This window comes from Grammomys surdaster, unplaced genomic scaffold (assembly GCF_004785775.1).
Source record: "Grammomys surdaster isolate TR1022 unplaced genomic scaffold, NIH_TR_1.0 126660, whole genome shotgun sequence".
NCBI classification, from domain to species: Eukaryota; Metazoa; Chordata; class Mammalia; order Rodentia; family Muridae; genus Grammomys; species Grammomys surdaster.
The window spans coordinates 1,218,606-1,239,607 of NW_021621449.1; the positions used below are offsets into that span (position 1 = coordinate 1,218,606).

General features: G+C 49.1%; 1 protein-coding gene across 2 annotated transcripts in view; it reads right to left on the minus strand.

Annotated features, from left to right (window-relative positions):
- Mical3 (microtubule associated monooxygenase, calponin and LIM domain containing 3) overlaps positions 1 to 21,002 on the minus strand; it is a 179,644-nt gene that overhangs the window by 38,553 nt on the left and 120,089 nt on the right. For both annotated transcript variants that reach the window (XM_028761152.1, XM_028761150.1), the window contains 2 exons: positions 9,222 to 9,417; positions 1,192 to 1,433 (listed from right to left, as the gene is read on the minus strand). In XM_028761152.1, the coding sequence (XP_028616985.1) occupies positions 1,192 to 1,433; positions 9,222 to 9,417 (438 nt within the window). The remainder of the gene's footprint in view (positions 1 to 1,191; positions 1,434 to 9,221; positions 9,418 to 21,002) is intronic.

A 21,002-nucleotide genomic window follows, 5' to 3' on the forward strand; every position in this document is an offset into this window, starting at 1 on the left:
GACTCACCCCTTAGAGCATAGGGGAACTCTGGGCCAGCATGGTACTGCATACAGACAACAGAAAAACCATGCTCTGGCCAATGGCAGCCTTTCCAGCACAATCCCTCTTCCTGTCTCAGGAAACTCAGCCTAGATTCCACTTTGGCCTTCGGAGGAATCAGAGCAGGAGGGTGAGAGGGGTTGCTCTCTAGGGAAGCTGCCGACACCGCCAAGGGTTCTGACCCTGAGCATACTGGGACGGTCCATGGCAGCCCACAGAGTGCACAGAGCCCAAGGACAAGCAAGGTTGCTACAGTGAGCTAATTCTCTGTACCTGTGCTGTCTGGAATTTAACCTGCAACTCTGACGTGGGGCTGCAAAAACAAGGAAGGGGCGTACTCCGTCTGGCTCCATGTCCCAGGGAGCTAGATCTCTACCAGCCCTGGTTTCCTCCTTACCACCCACGGGCCCTCTGAAGCCAGGGAAAGACTGACATTCTTCCACAGCCAAGTTCCTGGAGTCTTCAGGTCACAGCCAGACAGGTGATGGACAGAGAAATCTCAGGCCCAAGTCAAGAGGAGTTTTAGAAGACTCCAGAGTGGCTGGACACTCAAACGAACATTCCTCAGGCCCCAAAGGTTACTGACTATTGTGGCCGGAGTTGGTCTAGTGAGCACCTAAGATCACAGCCTCCTGACACCCTGCACCAGGGGAGACTCCTGGAAGGAGCCAACTTCCTCTGTCTTACTATGATAAAGTTCTATATGAAGCCGAAGGGGAAAAGATAAGATGAAAAAGTAAAAGGAACTTAATTTGGACACAGTCCACAGATGAGCCCCGGCTTCCACTTCCAGATTAAAAAATACCAATGTGTGTGTGTGTGTGCGGTGTGTGTGTGGTATGTGTCCATGCGTGCACGTGTGTATGATTGTGTGTGTGTCTGTGGAAGGCGGTGACCAGGAGGAGGGCAGTGAACAGGATGTAAAGTGATAACTTAAAAAAATTATTAAAAATGAAAAAAAAACCCAATGTACACAAAGGACATCATTTTTTAGCTTGCCAGACACTGTATCTTGTTCTAAGATCGGAGTGAACGAGGGCCAGAAAACCCCAGGTCTTGAGGGCAGCATGCAGACTCTAATGTCTGTGAGACCTTGCATTCACACTGGCAAGAAGGTAAGACAGGTCAGGATTAGAGGAGACGGTTCTGACCTTCACTGGACTCCTCCTCTTCCTCCTCATCATATTCTTCATCCTCTTCTTCATATTCCTCTTCTTCGTCCTCTTCCTCAGGCTCGAAGTTCTTGGAGGCTTCTAGCTCTTCTTCACTCCGCCCCTTCAGAAGGGCATGGATCCTGACTGCCTCCTTCCAGGGAACCCCGCCCAGGTCAGAGGTGGGGAGTTGATCCTCTTCATCATCTTCCTCCTCCTCCTCCATCTCTGACTCAGAACTGCTGAGAGAAAGAAAGCACCCAGCTTGAGTGAAGGACTGACAGCAGGTGGAGATGGACGGTTCAGAGCCACAGTTGCAGGCAGCAGTTCCCAACAAAGCAAGGGAGAGGAAGCAGGTCAGGCCACCCTTCCCCATCTGGGGAAGGGACAAGAAGGAACGCACCAATGGGGCGGGACGACAGACACACATGTACAACACCTATGCAGACCCACCTGCCCCGTGGGGCCCAGAGGCTATTTCACTGCACACTCAAAATGGAGAGAAGGTCCTGGCTTGTCACTGTTCGGCTGGAGGAACTCAACTGGACTCTATACAAACTGGCTAGAACCTTCCAGTGACCACCATGGTGGATAGAGATGGGGAGGAAGCCCCAAGAGGCTGAACCAGCAGGCAGAAGTGTGAGTGTGTGTGTGTGTGTGTGTGTGTCTGTCTCTCTCTCTCTCTGCACGTGCGCGTGTGCTTGTGTGTATGTGGGGGGGGGGCACTGACTGAGGGTCCAATTCTCTATGTTCAAAGTGCACCCTCTCTATGGAGCATGCCACACAGGTGAAGTGCAGTCAAGGCCCATACCCAGCACAGGGATAGCAGGACCCCTGGAAAAGGCCCCACCTCCTGGGCCTTGCTCATTCTCCTCATCTGTTCCCAGCACAGCACAAGGCCAGCTCTGCTTGGGATATGAGCAAGTGCTACATTCACTAACTGCTGCAGACAAAGACTCAACCTCCGTTCTGACTCACACCCTGCCAACGAGGTCCAATGACATGCAGGAGCCAGTCATATGTGGCCTTGCAAAAGAGGTTTCCAGTTTGTTTCAGAGTCGTGAGACTCTGTCCTCTGAAGTACACACTGGACCAGGCTGGAGAAAAATCCATCGTTACAACGAAACACAGGACTGAACTCTGGGCCTAAGGCTGCACAGGGATGGGGAGTCGGGTGGCTGGCGAGACTCAGTCTCCTGTGAAGGTGGGGTTAGCTTCTCACGAGCCCCTTTGTATATGGGGGTGAGTCAAAGCACACACTGGAAGGCAGGCAATGGTGCTCATTTGTGGAGGGAGCTCTGTCTGATGGGGGGATCTACAGTGAAGTCTGGCCACACACTACGTCTGAATATAGGGACTGGTCACACTAGGAAAACCAAAGACTTTTTTACCCCAGTGGAAAAAAGGGGGGGCTTCAGGTTGACCTGAAGACTAGATCAACCACATAGACTATCAAAAATCACTATGCATATAATGGAGACCCAATAAAAACCTCAAAGCTCCAGTGAATGTGACATCACACATGGAAACCAGGACAAGAACCGTGACTCCACCGGAACAGGACAGTGAACTCTCTGAATCTCCTAGCTTCCTGGACTCCTCACGAGAAAGTCTTTCCACGTTGGAGGCCTAAGCCTCTGCAGCCTTCCTCGCACTGTATAGGCCCTAGTCCGAGAGTGTCAGCTTCCAGCAAGTTCTGGGTCCCTCTCGTGTGGCTGAGTCTCATGGTGCTTCTGGCAAACTCCTGGACTTATGAGCTGGGTCAGAAATGAGGACGCATTCCCTCTTGTTGGCTGACTAACTCTCACAGGGGACACACTGACAGTGTCTCTACTGTCTGTGTATGTCCACCCCTACCCTGCCTCTGTTCTAGCAAGTCAATCAGTAATGATCCTCCCCCGAACTACAACAGGGCCTAGCCATGAGCAGGACAGCTTCCAGCAAGTTCTGAGTACCTCTTAAGCAGCTGAGCCTCATGAGGCTGTGGTCTTCAACAGACAGGCCATGCCATGTGAAGCCTAGGGATCGTGGACAGTTTCTTACACTGTTTACAGATGCTCACAATCTCATTCATTTGTGAGTTCTTTTTACTCCTGAGGTAGAGTCTCACTATGTAGCCCAGGCTGGTCTGAATCTTCAGTCCTCTTGAGTGCTTGGGTTATAGGTGTGTACTACCATATACATCTCAAAGAACACTCTGAGACCTGCTACAATTCCGCCAATGGACACACACTCTCAGCTAAGGTAGAACAGTCTTCTACTTGTATCGGACTCTCTGACTACTGGGAATGGCAAAGGTGACCCAGGAAAGACCATGCATATCGTAAGGTGCTGTTGAGGTGTGTGTGGCAGAGACCTGGGAGGAAGTGGTTTAAAGTGTAAACCTAAGAATCTGGCTGGGCATGGTGGTGCATGCCTGTAATGCCAGAACTTGGCAGGCAGAGACAAGGGTCACCGCATGTTCAAGGCTAGCCTGTTCCAGGCCAGCCAGGGCTATAGAGTGAGACCATGTCTTAAAACACACAAGGAAAGAGGGACAATATGAAGAAATAACAGAAAGCCTGGCATCTGAATTCTGAACGTTTCCACTCTTGGCTTATGGGTTTTCATTAGCTTCCCTTGTTACTGAAGTGTGCTGTCAGTGCTGCTTAGTCCTGCTCGTATCTGAAGGGAGGACATGGAGACCTCTGCACTCATCTTAAATTTTCTGTCCCTCCACCTCAGTGTGCCCAGGGGCTTGTCCAGACAGGCTGGGAGGGATCGTGCCTGACGTCCCAAGAGAGGGGCCTGTGTGCAGCCTGACCTCGCCCATGCCGTGTTATTAGGATGGCTGTACTGGGCATATATGAATATGTCCCTCTGTGATGAAGACAATGAAGCCCCATGATGGCTGTTAGTGCCACGACAGCTAGTTTTATGACAGCTCAGAGGTGGTGAGAGCCGAAAGGTCAGCCCCCGCTTCCCTCTAGTGGCTGGCTGTAAGCGTAAGCATCTGCAAGAAGCCTTTGTCTGTTTCTGTAGAGCAGCCTCCCAAACTGCAGGAAGAGCAGAGAGAGACCCACAGGAGCTACTAGAAGCTTCTTTCCGGCCAACTCTACCACAGGACCTTAGGGCTAATTTGGGGGCTGCCCAGCTCTTATGTCACACAAGAATCAAGGTGTAAATTCAGGGCCTCGTGCATGCCTGGCAAGCATGGTACCACTGAGCTACACTCAGCCTCAAGGCTCACTTTAGATTTCCCTGTTTACCCAGGCGCCTGTTGAGGCTGGGAGTTGAGGGTGAACCCGCAGAAGGCTGGGCCACCTTGGACTATAGCATGGACACTTTTTAAGTGAGGAGGATCCACACAGTAGCAAAAATCCAACAGAAACATTCACCTTCCTTCTTTCTAGCAAAGAGATACGGTCACCTAGGAGGGATGGGGACCAGGGAGGCCTAGGTAGGAGAACAAGAGGTTCAAGGCCTGCCTAAATTACATAGCGAGTTTAAGGCCAGCCTGGGCAACTGAGTGAGACCCCCATCTCAAAATAGGAAGCTAAAAAAAAGAGACTGGGAGTATAATTCAGTTCGGAGTACTTGCCTAGCATGCACAAGCCATGAGCTCAATGCCTGAAGCACAGGGTACTTCCTGTGGAGGCACCCTTCCGTAATTCAGGGCATTTCCTCTGACCACTCTGCTGTACAGCTGCTCTTATGGCCGAGCATGTCTAACTAAGGCACACAGGAGTCAGGACTTCCAGCCCTATCCCCAGGCTCTTCAGTGCTTCCCCCAGAACTCAGCAATGACTCAGAACCAGCAGCTGTCAGGGTGGGATGTGCAGGAATTTGGTTCAGATGCACAGCTCTGAAAAGACAGATCTTATTCCCTGGGATTCTCTCTCTCCCTGGCTTCTTTCCCTCCCTGCCCTGTTTCTCTCTCCTTCTTCTGGGCCTTACGTAGTCCACGCTGGCCTCAAATTCGCTATGTAGCACGAATGACCTTGGACTTTGGTGCTATACTAACTGAGCCACATCCTCAGCTCCTTCCCGCCACTGTTGGAGGGAAACAGGAAACAGAGAATGACTTTGACCCTTAGGTTAAGCTTCTCCCATTCAGGGACTGCAGTCTGCTCTCCACACCCTTGGATCCCACTGGCCCTGACAATACTTGCTGCCAAGCAGGGGGCCTAAGAAGGCACACAGTGTTCTCTATACTCATTCTGTGGAAATCCCACATGTGTGTCATCCAGGACCTGCGCCCCTCACTAATTGTTGGAAGAGGGGCTAAAGCCAAAAGAAAGGGGCACACAGGATTCCTGTTCACTCATGGTCTGCTTAGACAGTGGTCTTTCCTCTCCTTACTCTCTTGATGCCATCAACTTTGGGGAGACCTCTGAAACCTTAACTGTCCTATCTGCCAAAGTTACATGTTTGCTCCAGGGGCTCACTGACTGGCTTTTGGCTTGTTTGCTTTATTTATTTATTTATTTATTTATCCATCTTTTCAGATTTATTTATCTTTTCTTTTTTTAAAAAATATTTTATTACCAATGTTTTACTCAACTATGTGTCTGATGTGACCAAGGAAGCCAGGCCAGGACATCAGATCCCCTGGGACAGGAGTTATATAGGGTTGTGCAACATGTCGGTGCTGGGAGTGGAACCCAGGTCCTTTGTAAGAACAGACAGTGCTCTTCACACTGAGCCAGCTTCCCAGCCCCAATTTAATCAAGTTTTTATGTCTGTTAGTGGTTTGAAAATCTGTGCATCACATGCATGCCTAGTGCCTTCAGACATCAGAAGAGGACGTCAGATCCCCTGGAACTGGAGTTACAGATGGCTGTGGCCACCATGTGGGTGCTGGGAATCGAACCTGAGTCCTCTGCAAGAGTTAACAAGTGGTCTTAAACATTGAGCCAATGGTCCAGCCTCTAAGTTTTCTTTTGAGCTATCAGAGAGTAGGCAATAAAGAATACAGCAGCTGGGCTGTGCACAGGCTACCTTCCTTAACATGGGGTTAGTTCTCCCTGGCCCTTAGACAACCTATCTCCCCTCACAATCACAACACACATGCACAGAGAGACAGAGAGACAGAAAGACAGACAGACAGACACATACACACACACACACACACACACAATATGTGCCACCTGAAGACTTCTTTCCCAGGAGTCAACAAGAAGTTAGACAGCTGATGAGACTGTGTCAAGGCTCTGTGACAGGGCTTAGGACCTGCATATACTATGTGAACCGAACCGTGGAGGTGATTATAAAAATCCCCCAGGATATCTGCTGACCCTGAAGACCCCAGACACTCTGGACACCAGTGTCCACAGCTTGCTGCGGACACTGGCATTACTGTTGAAGGCTCTCAGGTTGTCCCCAGAACTGGCTCTCAATCTAACCATCCGCTACACAGGTAGCTATGATACAGAGAGGCTGATATCAGCCTAGGCAGGGTGAGTCTGACCCAGGCAGGTTCTGGCGCTTACTCCACCTGGTGATGGAGACCAACACCCGCACCCCTGGCCTACTCCGCTAGGGGTGGGTACTGCACTGAGATGGGTGTGTCAGTAGTGACAGTTACAGCTGATGCTAATTTGTGACCACTGGGTACCAGGCATTCATATGTGTAATGTCCATAATAAGCTCAGGACACATCATGGCCTTTTCAGATGGGGAAACTGAGGCACACAGGACAAGAGATTTGTCTACAGTCAGTCGGTGGTAGAGCTGAGCTTCCAGTCCAGGTCTGATTCCACAGCCATGTTCTAAAATAGTATACCACACTGCTCAACAGAGATGGCTGAATCAAGTTCTCTGAACTGTGGGAGAACAAGCTCCTGGGCTGGACTGGGTGATTCACTCACTTATTCATTCATTCACTCATTCATTCATTCTTCCTTACTTTCTTTTTAAAGGCAAGGTCTCATATAACTCAAGTTGGCCTCTGCCCACACACACATGGGATTGCAAGCATGTACCGCCACGCTCAGCTTGGACAAGACGATTCTTAAAAGGATGTCTGTTCTTGTCTTCAGGGCTAACCCCTCACTAAGCAGGCTGAAGACTGTGAATGCACCTGAGTGAACTTGGTGCTACAGGGAAGATCACACAACACATCTGCACCAGGCATCTCACAGCTTCCCCAGGGAAGGGAGGCAAAACCCACCACTCCTGCTTCGATGCCCTCACTTCGATACGGGATATGGGTTATTATTGTCTTTCTTTTTAGTGTGTGGCTTCCCCCCCCCACCCCCCCACAGGGTTTTTCTGTATAGCCCGGGTTGTTCTAGAATTCACTCTGTAGACCAAACTGGCCTCAAACTCAGAGATCTACATACCTGTGCCTCCTAAGGGCTGGGATTAAAAGTGTGCACCACCAATGCCTGGATTTTTTTTTGTTTGTTTTTCCATTTTTATAAAAGACCTTCCAAGGACAGAAACCATGGTTTGAACATGCATGGTAAATGTGTTCCCGCCGAGTCACACCACTCCTACACTCTGACAATTTTTCTTTCTTTAATAGAATGTAAGTGTGCACCTTTATGTTAGATAAATGCTGGCTGCATATCTCGCCACAACACAACCTACGGTTAAGCCACCTGCTCTGCTCAAGGGTTTATCAATGTGCCTGGTGGAACTGCGGGACTGGCAATGAGACGGGAGTGTAGGGTATGTCCCTGTGGGCGCTTTGTATGCATTGCAGTCACGTGACTGAGGCCTCAGGTCAATGGAAAGCTGGGGAACTATATCAACAAGGGGGCTGCCTATGGGGCCAGCTCAAGGGTACCTTACCACAGTGCCTGCCCCAGATCGTTCTGCTGGGATTCGGCTGAAAGAAGCTCTGCTCAGACATATTCTTCGGCAAACATTCTCACCTTTAAAAATACATCTGCCCATCACCTCTAAGTAAAAGTTCTTGGTCTGAAGCCTCGGCTCTGACATGGAAGCCCTGTGAGAGTCTGGCTTGGACTGACTGTGCATGCTTGTCATCCTAGACTCTCCCACACCCTTCTCTACTGACACGGGGAAACTCTAACCCACCAGAGGGCATCACATACAGGTACAACTGCTGGGGTAAGAGGGTGCATTACTCGGTCCCATCACTGATCAGCTAAACAGATCTGACATTGACTGGCGAAGCCAGACACCTTTGGTGTGTGGCCCCTAGCATGTAAAGATTTTGCTCCTCTCTTTGTCCACCACCAAGTGGCTTTGTCAAAGGTTAAGAGTCACCAGTGGCGAGTCACCGATACTCCAAGCTTGGTACCCTCTGTGGAAGCACCCGCTCCGTGGAAGCATGCTGTTCCCAGTGTGCTTCCCTTCCTGTGAAGGTCTTTCCTCTACTGCAGACTTGTAAGCAACAACTGGTGGATCACAGTGTCACTTGCCTTTTCTGTTACCTTTTCAACGATTCACAAAGCGCTAGGGGAGTGGGCTGTGCTCAGGAAGTCTTACAGATTGTGACTCCTTCCAGCCCTGCTCCATCGAGGGATGGTTACCTACACAGCTCTGGACATACAGGGTCACAGAGTAATGATGGCTAACCTTGAGATAGTGGAGAGAAAGGGTCACAGGGCGGCAGGGAAAACAGGAAGAGCCCAGGGCCTGGACCTCTGAATACGGAGTTGGAAGCTCAGGTCTGGTCTTGGTTATCATCGGTTTCTCCCCAAGACAAGGGGACAAAACACATGGTCCACATCTATTCCTAAGATTCCCACTGAACACACACGATCAGCAGCACCAGTGGAAACTCCAAATGCTTAGACGTGTTAAGGACCGTTCTAAACACCGTGTTCCTACCTGTTCCTTAACCTTCACACTGCCTCTGAGGAAGGCACTAGTGGTATTATCTTACAGATTTGGAAAGTGAGGGACGTGCCTAAGGTTTCACAGCTGGTAAGAGAAGAACTAAGATTCCAATCCAATCAAACTGGTTCAAATTCCTTTGCTTATCAAGTTCCTTTGCTGCCAGCTGAATCTATGGACCCAGTAAAGCTACTGCCCCAGGAACCCTGTAGCCAGACAAACCACAGGCATCAGCTGACCTGCTGGCCACATCCTCTTCAGTGCCTTTGTCTAGCACGCTGCTCAGGTTATGCTCGGCCTGCGTCTCCTCAGGCACCTCCTCAAGCTCCTCTATCTGCCTCACAGATCGGCGGTAGTTCTCCAGCTCGATCCTCTCAGGGGTGCCCCTCAGCCTCTTGGCGATGCTGGGCTCCTCCAGGCCGTTCATGCTGGTACCTGTGGGAAAAGCAAACAGGCAACTGAGGATGAAGGGCAGAAGCTAAACTCCAGCAATGGATGATGGGAGCTGGTGCTGGATGAAAGGGAATGTTGACCATTGAGGCCACCGTAACTTGTTTCTCAGAAAAAGATGCACAGTTCTCCTGGAAATCAGACCACGGGTGAAGGAAAGCTGAAAGGGTTGTGGACTGGCCTGAGGACAGGAGACGAAACTGTGGGTGTGTGCAACATTTCCCTAAGTAAGTCAAGATGGGAAGATGCCAGCTTACAGGTAACAGTGACTGGGTGGGGGTTAAGGATCTGTACAGGGCCTGCAGATGGGTCTCTTTTCCCCAGGGACTATGAGAGTCACAGAGAGAGCGTCATACTTCCCATGGCCCCCACAAAGATAGTCTGGTAGGAATCTGCTGAGGCGTCTTGTAGACCTGTCGCACAGGATCTGCCAGTGTCCTGTCGCCATATATTTGACAAATATCTTGCAGGACAAGCACACCACAGTGGCAGTGCTGAGCCCTTTGCGTGGTTGTGCAGGGGAGAGAGGGGCCAAGCTTGGCAGTGTGGGGCAGGTGCTGCCCATTCAGCATGCCCACACATCGGTATACCTTCCCTGTATGCACATGTATGCATTGTGAGGTGAAACCACACAATTTTCTGCCCTCATCATTCTTCACTCAGGGGTCTGAGCACCTGTTAATGATCTTTGCTTGTTGGTTAGAATGACGGGGACCACCAGACGATACTTTTTAAAAATTCTACCATTTCTACCAGACAGCTTGCTTTTAAATACTTCTGAGAGACACTATAGACTCACAGTACTTCTAAAACTCAAACCAGATACAAAGCATCCCTGACTTGAGTCTCCTTCAGTCCACAGCAGGCATCCTGTCTCCTTTCTTGCTACTACTATTCGTCTTGATACTTACTTGCCACTGTCCCAGTTCTGGTCAGAGGCCCCTTGTGTATCCTGTCATGTCTTCTGTGTCACAACACCACAGAGGCACAGTCATACGGACCCAGGTCAGATCCTGACTCCATCGGTGACTGAAAGTGCTGACACGGTCCAAGAGTGGAGTCTCGTGTGGAGAATTCTGAATGCTTGTGAGAAAACTCCAAGAAAACAAACTAGAGTCTTGTGACCTTAATTTCTTCAAAGCAAGTAACTGTTCTTAGATTGTGCGCCTCCCAGTTGTAGCAGATAGGAGTGAGCTTACCTCAGATTATTCATCACAACTGGCTATTGTTATTTGTTTATATGCCTCTATGGAAAAACATGTTTCTGCCACGTGCAGCTTGTCCTTGTGATTGCACACAGCTTGAACTCCATGGGAACTTCACTCGAGTGACTTTTCCTAACCCTCAGAGTATAAACTGTCTGATGTTGAATAAAGCTGGCTACTGCACAAGACTTTAGCCTGCCTCATCTTTAGACTCCATTTTCCTAGGTCCCACTGTCTCTAGAGCAATGGATAAAGCAGAAGGAGCTAAGAAACACTCTAATCCTCTCAAAGTCGCACCCTGGCCTGTGGCTAGGATGACACCCGCCTCCCAGGGTGGGTGTGAATGTGAGGGTGCCAACTCTGGAGCCCCAGTCTATCCCCCTCCTCTTCTCCCACAGAGCAGCATTTAGCAACTATGGGTGAAGCCACAGAGCTGATGTCCACTCGCTCTGGACCATAAATTCAGTCCCTGATGCAGACATAAGGGAAGAGGTGGCGGCTCTAGGTTAAATGCACACACACCTGTGTTTTAAGATACACAGTGACAAAGAAAGGTAGGAACAGGCCTAGAAAAGCAGGGAGCACTTTCCATACCATCCTGACGACCTGAGTTCAATCCTAGAACTCTCAGAGAGGTGGAAGGAGAGAAGGAACTCCATGAAGTTGCCCCTTGATCTCCACATGTGCTTTGTGACATGCCCACCCCCAAACACACATCAAACACACACTCAGTAATAATAAATGAAATTGGTTTTTGTTTTGTTTATAAAAGAAAAGGCAGAGCCCAGGTGAGAGAGGGTCAGGAATGACCACAGGCTCTGACTAGGGCAGGTCTCTAACTGCTGTCATATTCTAAGCACCAGAGAGAACACTGGAGTTTTGTATGCAGTGTCATACCAACCCAATTTGGGATGACAGGTGTCTTCTCAGGCAGACCTAAACTAGTTTAGCAACTCTGGGATAGGAAATGCTTTGAGGGTTGGCATTTCTGTTGTTTGCAGGTTTTTGTTGTTGAGACAGGGTCTTTAGCCCAGGCTAGCCAATTCACTATAGCCAAGGCTCATCCTCCTGCCTCCCAAGTGCTGGGATTAGAGGCATGTGCCACCATACCTGGTTCATTTGGTGCTGGGAATTGAACGCCAGGCCTTATGGACTGTTGGGTAAGCAATGAGATACAGCCTCAGACCCAAAGTAATTTCAACTCCTCTGCCAGGGCACGAGAGAGTTTTTCTACGAATACAGTCAGGTGCAGGGGTCAGTCTTAGTACATCTGCTGCCATCTCCAGCTCTGCTACAGCAGCAGCTTTCAGAGTGACTAGAGAGTCTTACTGAACAGCAAGATCTGATGCTAAGTTTGTTCACAAATCCAAGCATGCGTGTGCTGATGGGATCTGACAACATATCCTTGTGTTCTCCTCTCTCTCCCTCGGGAGCATCATTTTAAATACCCTGCTCCATTTTCCAGCACTAAGATCATAGCCTTAAAAGTATAAGCTACACACACGGCTAGATGAGAGTGTCTGGGAGTTAAGTGCACAGAGTACAAGAGAGGGCAGGCAGCCAACTCCTTCTCCAAAGCAAAGCTGTCTGCCCAGGCCTCAGGAGGGCACAGGCTCCAGGTGCTGGCTCATCCACCCTTTCCTTCTTCATCAACACCCACAAACTCCATAGAACAAAGATGAGGATGCCCTGACCACACACAGTGAGATTCTTTCTCAGCATGTGCCTGATGACTGCTCTTACATGAAAAATAAAAAGAGGAACAAGACACAAAGCAAGCAAAAGCTTCCCAGGAACTCCATTAGTATAGAGCAATAACAGTATTTCTTTTAGGAGAAAAGAGAAAATCAGACCAACAGCTATCACTTTGGGGCAAACAAGGGCCACTGGTCCATTCTAACCCCAGCAAGGTAGAGCGCAGAAACACACGGGAGAAGCAAAGTCAGGTTTGTGGCTGATGCTTACTCCGTGCTGGGAACTCTGTTAGGATCTTGGGGAAGACAGCTGCAAACCCCATTTCCACGCTTACATAGACTTGTGGACAGCATGTCAGGCATAAGTTATCAAGTACTATGACAGACGCATGCTTATGGGGCCATGAGAGTACCTAAGGAAGCAGTGTCTGTCCTGGGTACTCAGGGAAGGTCTTCTGGAGGACTATGTAGTTAACCAGCATTGAAGTGTGCAGACACTTAGGTGTCTGAGGTCACACAGCCTGTGGGCAGGGGGACTAAGAATTGAACTTCAAGAGGAAAGCAGTAATTCAAGAGGCCACCATGTTGTCCCCTGACTTGTGACACAAAGAGAGGACACTTGCAGAGTCCTAGTCACCGCTCCCTTGCCAGGCTTCACCAGACTGTGGTTCTTTATATTAGAAAATGTCTTAACAGACACATGCTGGAGTCTGGCGTGGCAGGCATTCTGCCCTCTGCCTGGTGTTATTTCTCTGCAGAGTCTACATGCTTTGCAGGCTGATGGATCATCAAGTATCAGAACTTGGCAGTCCAGAGCCCAAAGCTCTAGGGGGTGGAGATGGAGATGCCACAATTAACAAAAAGATAGTCAGGACCAGTCAGAACTATTCAGACCCTTCACATGTCTGGTGCTATGGAAGGATGCTCTGATAAGTACCTTGCTGGAGATCTGGGGAAAAAAAAAAGGCAGAAGGCCTGACTTTGTGGCTTGCAACTATAATCCCAGAACTCAGAAGGCTGAGGCAGGAGCATTGAGATGAGCTTGGGCTATATAACAAGACCCCGTCTCAAAACCAAAACCATCAAACAAAAGTGAAGGTGAAGCTGGGAGCTGTGGCAGATGCATTTGGGAGGGAGAGGCAGGCCGAGCTCTGTGAATTCCAGGCCAGCCAGGGCTACAGAGTGAAACTCTGTCTCAAACAACAGAAGTGGACAGAGGGTTCAGGTAAAAGGCTGGGAACACAGCTCAGCTGGAAGAGCGCATGCCTAGCATTCGTGAGGCCCCCAGGGTTCAATCCCCAGCAGCACAAACACCAGATTGTATTGTAGCAGATCAGAAATTCAAGGTCATTCTTGGCTGTATATGGAATTCAGGCTGGCCTGGGCTAGAGACTCTGCCACCACAAAAATCAACCAACCAACCAGCCACCCACCCATAAACAGTAAGAGGAGGGAGTTAGCCCTGTTTCTGCCCTCTGGCCCACCTAGTAGCCACTCATATAGAGCTCTGGCTTATTCCAGCTTTCAGTGACAAAGGACTACTTAGGCAGAGAACCCCAAGGACTGGGGTCTCACAGTTTTCCCAAAGGGAAGATGATGTCCAGTGTACCACACATTTCCAGCCCACAATGTTAAAGCACTTTGGCAAGCACAGTGCCAATGAATCAAGATCAACATCCTTGACTCTCTGTCCTGACCAAGGAGCTATGAGACAGGTGAAGTGAGGCAGGGAAGAAAGAAGTGGAGTGGTAAAGGCCTTCCTGGTGACCTCAACATCATCGGACCGGGACAGCCCCTCCTACCGACATGTATAAGTGTCTGGGAGAAGGAATCACAAGAGACAAGGGATGAAAATGAGCAGCTGCTGCAGTCTCAACACTGCTATTTAAAATGCTTTGACGCTTGTGAGCCACTTAGGAAGCTGAGGCAGGAGGATTGCTTGGGCCAGGAGTGCTTGGGTAACACACAGAGACTGTACTTCTAAGCAAGTAAATAAGGCTGGCAGAAGTTGGTGTGAGTAGGTAAGGCATAGCCAGCCTCATCAGATGGATGGCCACCTCCCTCCACATCATATGCCGCTCTGTCAGAGTGGCAGCTGTGGAGGGACTTCCCAGCTAAAAGCGGAATGAAAGACCTGGAATCAGTTCCAAGGCTGATTTGTCTCTCAGTCGGTACAGGCTGATCTCAGGTCACAGGGAGGCCAATTACAGCCTCACGCATACCACAAGGGAAGAGCTCCCAGGAACTGGCTGCATCCTAAATAGGAAAAAGGCCCTGGGCCTGACCTGAGGCTCTTGTTTTGGAACAGCCACTGCCCACGGGAGCACCATACATCATCCCCAAAGCAGCGCTTGCTAACAGGACAACCTGCTCTCAGCTGATGTGCGAGTGCTGCCAGAATCCTTTATTTGTAGCTGTCTGATTCACAGGGAGTACGAGGGGTGCAGACAGGCTTCAGCGTGCTGTTCCCAGGCTTCAGTGGCACCTGCTCTCCCCGCCCTTTCTGCAGTGTCCCAAAGCTCCAGTGCTGGGTGGGGGTTGCGGGCCACCGTGTACCACACAAGCCATCCTGAGGCTTTCTCTTCCCGCGTCCTGAATTCATTTCTGGCTCATTTTCCCAATCCCCCTTTCCTCTAATAAAACTACAAATACACTGTTAACAACTACACCTATTTATGGCATACAGTACGATCTTTTTATACATGTCAACAGTGAGTAGTTTCTACCTCCTCAAATGCTTATTCTCTGTGTTGGGACCTTTTGGGCCCTTATAGTTATTTTTTCCAATGAGATAATGTGGTAGAAACTGTAGTAGACTTCTGGCTGTGGGACGCTTGGCTAATCCCTCTGGCCTCATGGGTACCGGTGACCCAGTCTCTCTACCTTACCTCCTACAATAGCTGTTCTATTTATGTTAGGATGAGGTTGATTTTTTCTGCTAGGGAAGCCTGAGTAAAACCTGAATTTGATGAGGGGTGGGGACATGGGACAGGGATCGGAAATGTCTTCCTTGGTGGCCTCCCGCCGGACTTAAAGTAACATGGCACCCAGGATTCATTCACCCAACCACCAACCCCATCCATCTTCATGGGCTTTTCCTTCCAGCAATCAGAGTCATAGCCAGTCCACTGGGCCTCTATACCAGGGAAGCCTGCTTTCTGCTGGAATATGGTATCACACACATGATAAGAGGGAGTGGTCACTCTGGCCATCAGCTAAAGCCTTGTTAAGAAGTGACTCTGTGCCTTGAAATGATTGGTCTAGCTGCAATACACTGGCCTGAAATGATTGGTCCACCTGAGGTACACTGGCCTGAAGTGATTGGGCCATCTGAGATACACTGGCCTAAATGGTTGGTTCATCTGAGATATACACTGGCCTGAAGTGATTGGTCCAACCAAGATACAATGGCCTGAAAGGACTGTTCCATCCAAGATACACTGGCTTGAAATGATTGGTCCATCTGAGACATACTGGCCTGTGACTCTGCCATTCAGAGATCTATCTCCCCTTAAGTGGTTTCTCTTCCCCCTTTTTTGGTGCCAAAGACTGAACTCCAGTCTGGTTAATGTAATTATTCCTCTTTCACTGAGGCCCACCTTCAGCACCCTCTGCTCCTTTTATCAAGAGCTGCTGGAGATGTGGGCTGTGGCTTTTCTTTCAGAAACCACCATGAGCTAGCGGCTTTAGGGCTTTCCACGTGTATCCACACAGCTGACCTCCAAGGGCTCTGGGGAGATGCTAAGGATGAGAACTCCTACAGAAAAAGCTACCTGGCTGACAGCATATTCCAGACTCCACATCTACACTGAGATTGGTCAGAGTCACCTGGAGGAACTGGGAGCCTGTCCTCACCCATCCCTGCAAGGCCACAATGGGAGTGCCACCTCAGTTTCTTCTTCCCTGATCTGGTAGGAAGGGATTCCACTTCAGTTCTCTCTCAGGCATGCAGGAAATGTGCATTCTCTCCTGCTTCCTCATACACTGGGATTTAGAGATCAAACCATCTGAAGTGAGGTCATTCTCAAGAGAACCATGGTCTGGTCTTACTTAGAATGCAGGCTCTGTCTCCTGTGGAATATAAACCTGCAGACAGAGCCATGTGTGGCACCTTGGGCTTCTGATCCCAGTTGTTTAGGAGGTTGGGCAGGAAGATTCCTTTGAGCTCAGGCACTGGAGACAGTCAAGGTAATATGGGGGCGGGAGTGTCTCATAAAGAAATGAAATCTAAACAAAAGTTTCTGTATCAAAACAAAACAAAATCAAAACCTTGATCAGCAACAAGGGGCAGGTTGGCTTCAGTGACTGAGCTGAGCTAGTCACAAGACAGTAAAGAATCAACTTGGACATCAGTTCTACCTTTCTGGTTTTGCGCTAAAGTTACGTATGTAGAAGTCCTGCTTGGCTGGTAACAGAACAAATGGCACCCCACTGGGAAGCATCTTGGCCTGATATCCTGAAATAAAGGATGGCCACTCCCTACCTCAGGACTGCTTTAACATGAGGAGTCCAATCTTCCTCCATATTTATGGGAGAAGAGGGTTGAAAGGCCCTGCAGCCTTCAGAGGCCTCCTGCAGTATGGGTAGTCTTCCCTTTCTCCCGGTTCCTCTGCTCATCAGCTGCCTGTGTGTTTGTGTGTGTGTGGGGCACTTGATCAGCTCACTTGTTTTACCCTTCAAAGCGACTTTCTGATTCTAAGAGGACACCAAGACCATAAACACCAAAGCTGTGTGGAGTGGGAGTTTCCCAGGCACTGGCCCAGCAAAGTGACTTCTGTCTTTGCATAGCTCCCTTCCACTCAAAGAATTTCTCTACATCACACAGCAAGGTGCTTTCTGTGGGGCAGAAGGGCTAAGGTACCATGTCAGATACCACGACAAGAAAGCTGTTTACAACAGCTACTGAACCACTATCACCTCCAAACCTCTATCTAGTCCAACAGTCTGAATGTCCCTTATATGAAATGTTAAGGCCAGAAATGTCCCAGACTTAGGATTTTCTGTCTACATATAATGAAATACCTTGGAGATGGTAACAAAATTCACTAAAGATTCACATTTATCTTGTATACACTGCTTCAGGATACTTTGTGTGAGAGCTTAAATAAGTAACTCTGTGTATGACAGTTTCTTGGTATGAGATTTTCCATGTGTGATGTTATGTTTAGAAGGTTCTAGATTTTGGATCAATGTATGACACTGAGGGTTCTGGGTATCAGTAATGTTAAGACTATCTGCTCAGCAAATGCCTCAAGACTAGCTGGTTCTTCCAGTGACCCGGAACAGGAAAGGATGCTTGGGAGGGGGAAGGAGAGGGGGTGGGATGTGTTGCTAGGGTGGGATCCAGGGTCTTATGCATAGGAGGGAAACATCCATCACAGACCTTCATTCCCAGTCAAAATCTCTCTTCTCTCCTCTCCCCTCCCCTCCCCTCCCCTCCCCTCCTCTCCCCCCTTCCCTCGCTCTCGGTGTCGCCCCAGTCCTCCCTCCCTCCCGCCCCGCCGTGCCCCCCCCCCTCTCTCGGTCTTTTGAGACAGGGTTCTCTGTGTAGCCCTGGCTGGCCTAGAACTCAGAGATCTGACTGCCTATGCCTCCTGAGTGCTGGGATTAAAGGCATGCTTTGTCACTGCCCAGCTGTTTACTTTGATTTTGAAAGAAAAAATCTTGCTATATATAGCCCAGGGTGATCTCAAACTCCTGTTCCCCCTTCTTCAGACTCCCCAGTGCTAGGATCACCTGGTAGGAAAACCGTGGTTTTATTTTTTTCCTTTATTTATCTTTTTTTTTTTTTTTGATAAGGTCTTACTCTGTAGCCCTGGCTGTCCTGAGATTTTCTGTGTAGACCAAGCTAGCCTTGAAGTCACACATAATCTGCCTGCCTCCCTACTGCTGGGGTCAAATGGCATGAAAACAAAACAAAACACCAGAGATACATGAACCTCAGCCTAACCTTAAACTCTCTATGTAGCTTACTTAAACTTCTGGTCCTGCTGTCTCTACCTTCCAAGTGCTAGGATTACAACAGGTTTGAAGCACTGTGGTTTTTATTGGTGGTGGGGTGGAACCTAGGCCTTTCTGTATGTTAGGCGAACACTCTACCAACTGAGCTATACCCTCAGCCCCTACGTCTGATGGGAAAACTGTGTTTTTATGTGGAGGGATTGAGAGCAGTAGGTCTTCTGGGTCCAGGGGAGACTCAGCTGTTTTAGACATATGTGATTACCAAGAGACTTGGGAAATTCTGAGTTAAATACCACATAACAGAGAAGCAGAGTGGAGGAACCCCAAAGGGAATAAATTAGCACTGTACCCAGGAAGGCCACAGGGATGCCACAAGCTGGTGTGTGCCATCTTAAGAATGGTGAGGGCACCTCAGTTACTACTCCCTCCCCATCTTTGGTTGCTGCTAGGTGACTGAGGGACTCTCAGTCTGCATGGTCTCATGGGATTATGCTTTTAAAAAATGTTGCAGACTCTTTAGTTATTATTACAGTATCTGGCCAAAGGGCAATCCCGGCATGCATCACTCTACTGAGGAAGGTAAAGATGCATCTTTGGAAGAACAGGATCTACTTTCTTCCCTCAACAACACTGCTCATGTATCATGAGGCTCTCTTGCAAGCATGCTTTCCATGTGCTGTTATACCTTACATGTAAATTTCAACTCTTCCCATATCCATTACTAGGTCAGACTACAAAAGAACCATGTGTTTGGAGTTGGGGTGTCGGGGTGGTCAAAACACCAGGAATTGGAAATGTTTTCTCTTAAATGTGATGAGAACTGAACCCTATTTAAGGTCTTCCCTTCCTTAGCTGGTGCCCACCCTCACGAAACTCAAGAGCCTAAAAGATGGTAGCTGTCAAGTAGTGTGCTCTGCTGGTACATCTGTGCCTTTCAAACCAGTTACATATGGGAGACCCATCAAGATCTGAGCAGCACCAAGGAGGGAAGGCCTGCTCAACACAGCAGGCTTAGGTTAGCCCTTCCCTCCTTCTTCCACTGTCTATGGAACAGACATCCTCTCTGTCCAGGGGCTCTCATCTTTAATTCTCCCACTTACACACTGGGTGGACCCCAAACCACAAGCCTTCCTAGGGAAGGGGGTTATTCTAGCACTTCTGTGCTCCTGCTGCCTATGAGAACATGGGGTACTGATGTTTCCATACAATACTAAGGTACAGATTCTAATCCTGGGACCGAGCAGAAGAATGCTTCATTATCAGTCTAACAATCAAGTTGATTACACTGTGCTCAGTTTCTTCATCTTGATAAAGGAACTTAAGGTGGTCTTTGAAGTAGTTCACATGATGGTGCACAGGCACTGGGAACAAATGGCAAGTAACCAAGCCAGGGAGAAGGGCAAGCCACTAGATAGTACAGAGGATACAGGGGAAAGCGGAGCTCGCTTTGACAGATTTGCTAATGGTTCAGGGGACACTCAGCGTGTAGGCCCTTTGATGATTGCATTTTAGAATTGCTATTTCCCTTCACAGTGAGTTAGTTCCAGGGAGCGGCTTGTATACTGGACAGAAGCTAGACCAAGCAGGAGGTGGCGGCAGTAGAAGGACAGAGGCCCATGACCAGTGAGACTAGACATTTGTGCCATGGGCTTTCCCTAAGGTGCCAGACTTATTTTCTCATGTTTTCTGTGGTGCCTGTTACACAAGTCTTCCATGGCTGACACTGTAGCCAGGGCCCTCTTGACACTCCTAGTCCATGTCAAAGCTAGCTCTACAATAGCACACGTGTTGCCAGCTATACAGTCCCAGCGTAGACTTTGTTCTGATTCGTGAAACATCTTGGAAGTGATGGATGGGTCAATGAAAGGCTCTCTGAACTAGGTTTCCAGGGTCTCTCTGTTTTCTTTTGTTCCCCTTTAAGGACACAAAATCTCATACACCGCACTCTCTTGAGCTGAGATTATTTTTGGAAAGGAACTAAAACCTCCTCTAGTGACAGCCATACCTTCCACCTGAGACACAGAGGTTATCGGGTATGCTTCTGTTGTCATCTATTAGAAGGTCACTAGGATTGGCTGGGAAAGGACTGTTAGTGTCTGGGTTCCAGATGACCAAACAGACTCTGGGAACTCAGGCCAAGGGACCGTCAGTGCACTGACCCAGGTTGTGGAGGACCCGGCCCTGTGAGTGCTCCTGTAGGGGAGAGAGGCTAGGTTCTGCAGCTGTAGCTCACTCTGGTCCTCACTGATGCACTGATTCTAAAGCCTCTGCTCCAGCAAGTGGGCCATGAGGTGACCCCAGGCTTCGGGGAATGAGGCTTTTGTAATGAGCTAATACAGAGCCACACAGATCTCAGAACTGTGATGGATGGATGCTCGGCTAGGTTCTCCCCAGGTCAAGCACAGATAGATCTTTTAAGGTAAACCCTATCGGGCATTGTTAACAATCTTAGTTTATGGAGTCAGCTGGTGACTTCACATCCTATTCATGCAGGCTACAGGAAAAGCGAGGGCAGATTAGGCAAACACTTGCCCACATTTAACTATCTCCGAAAGAGCTGGGATCCAGTGCAGCTCAATGCCCTGGCATTGCTACGGATTGGAAAGTCTCAAACTGAGCTGTTTCTTTCTGTTAGCAAGGAGTACAACCCATCAGGCAATCCCATCTAACCCTGCAGGGTGCCTAGACCCCGAAGAGAACCCATCAGCTA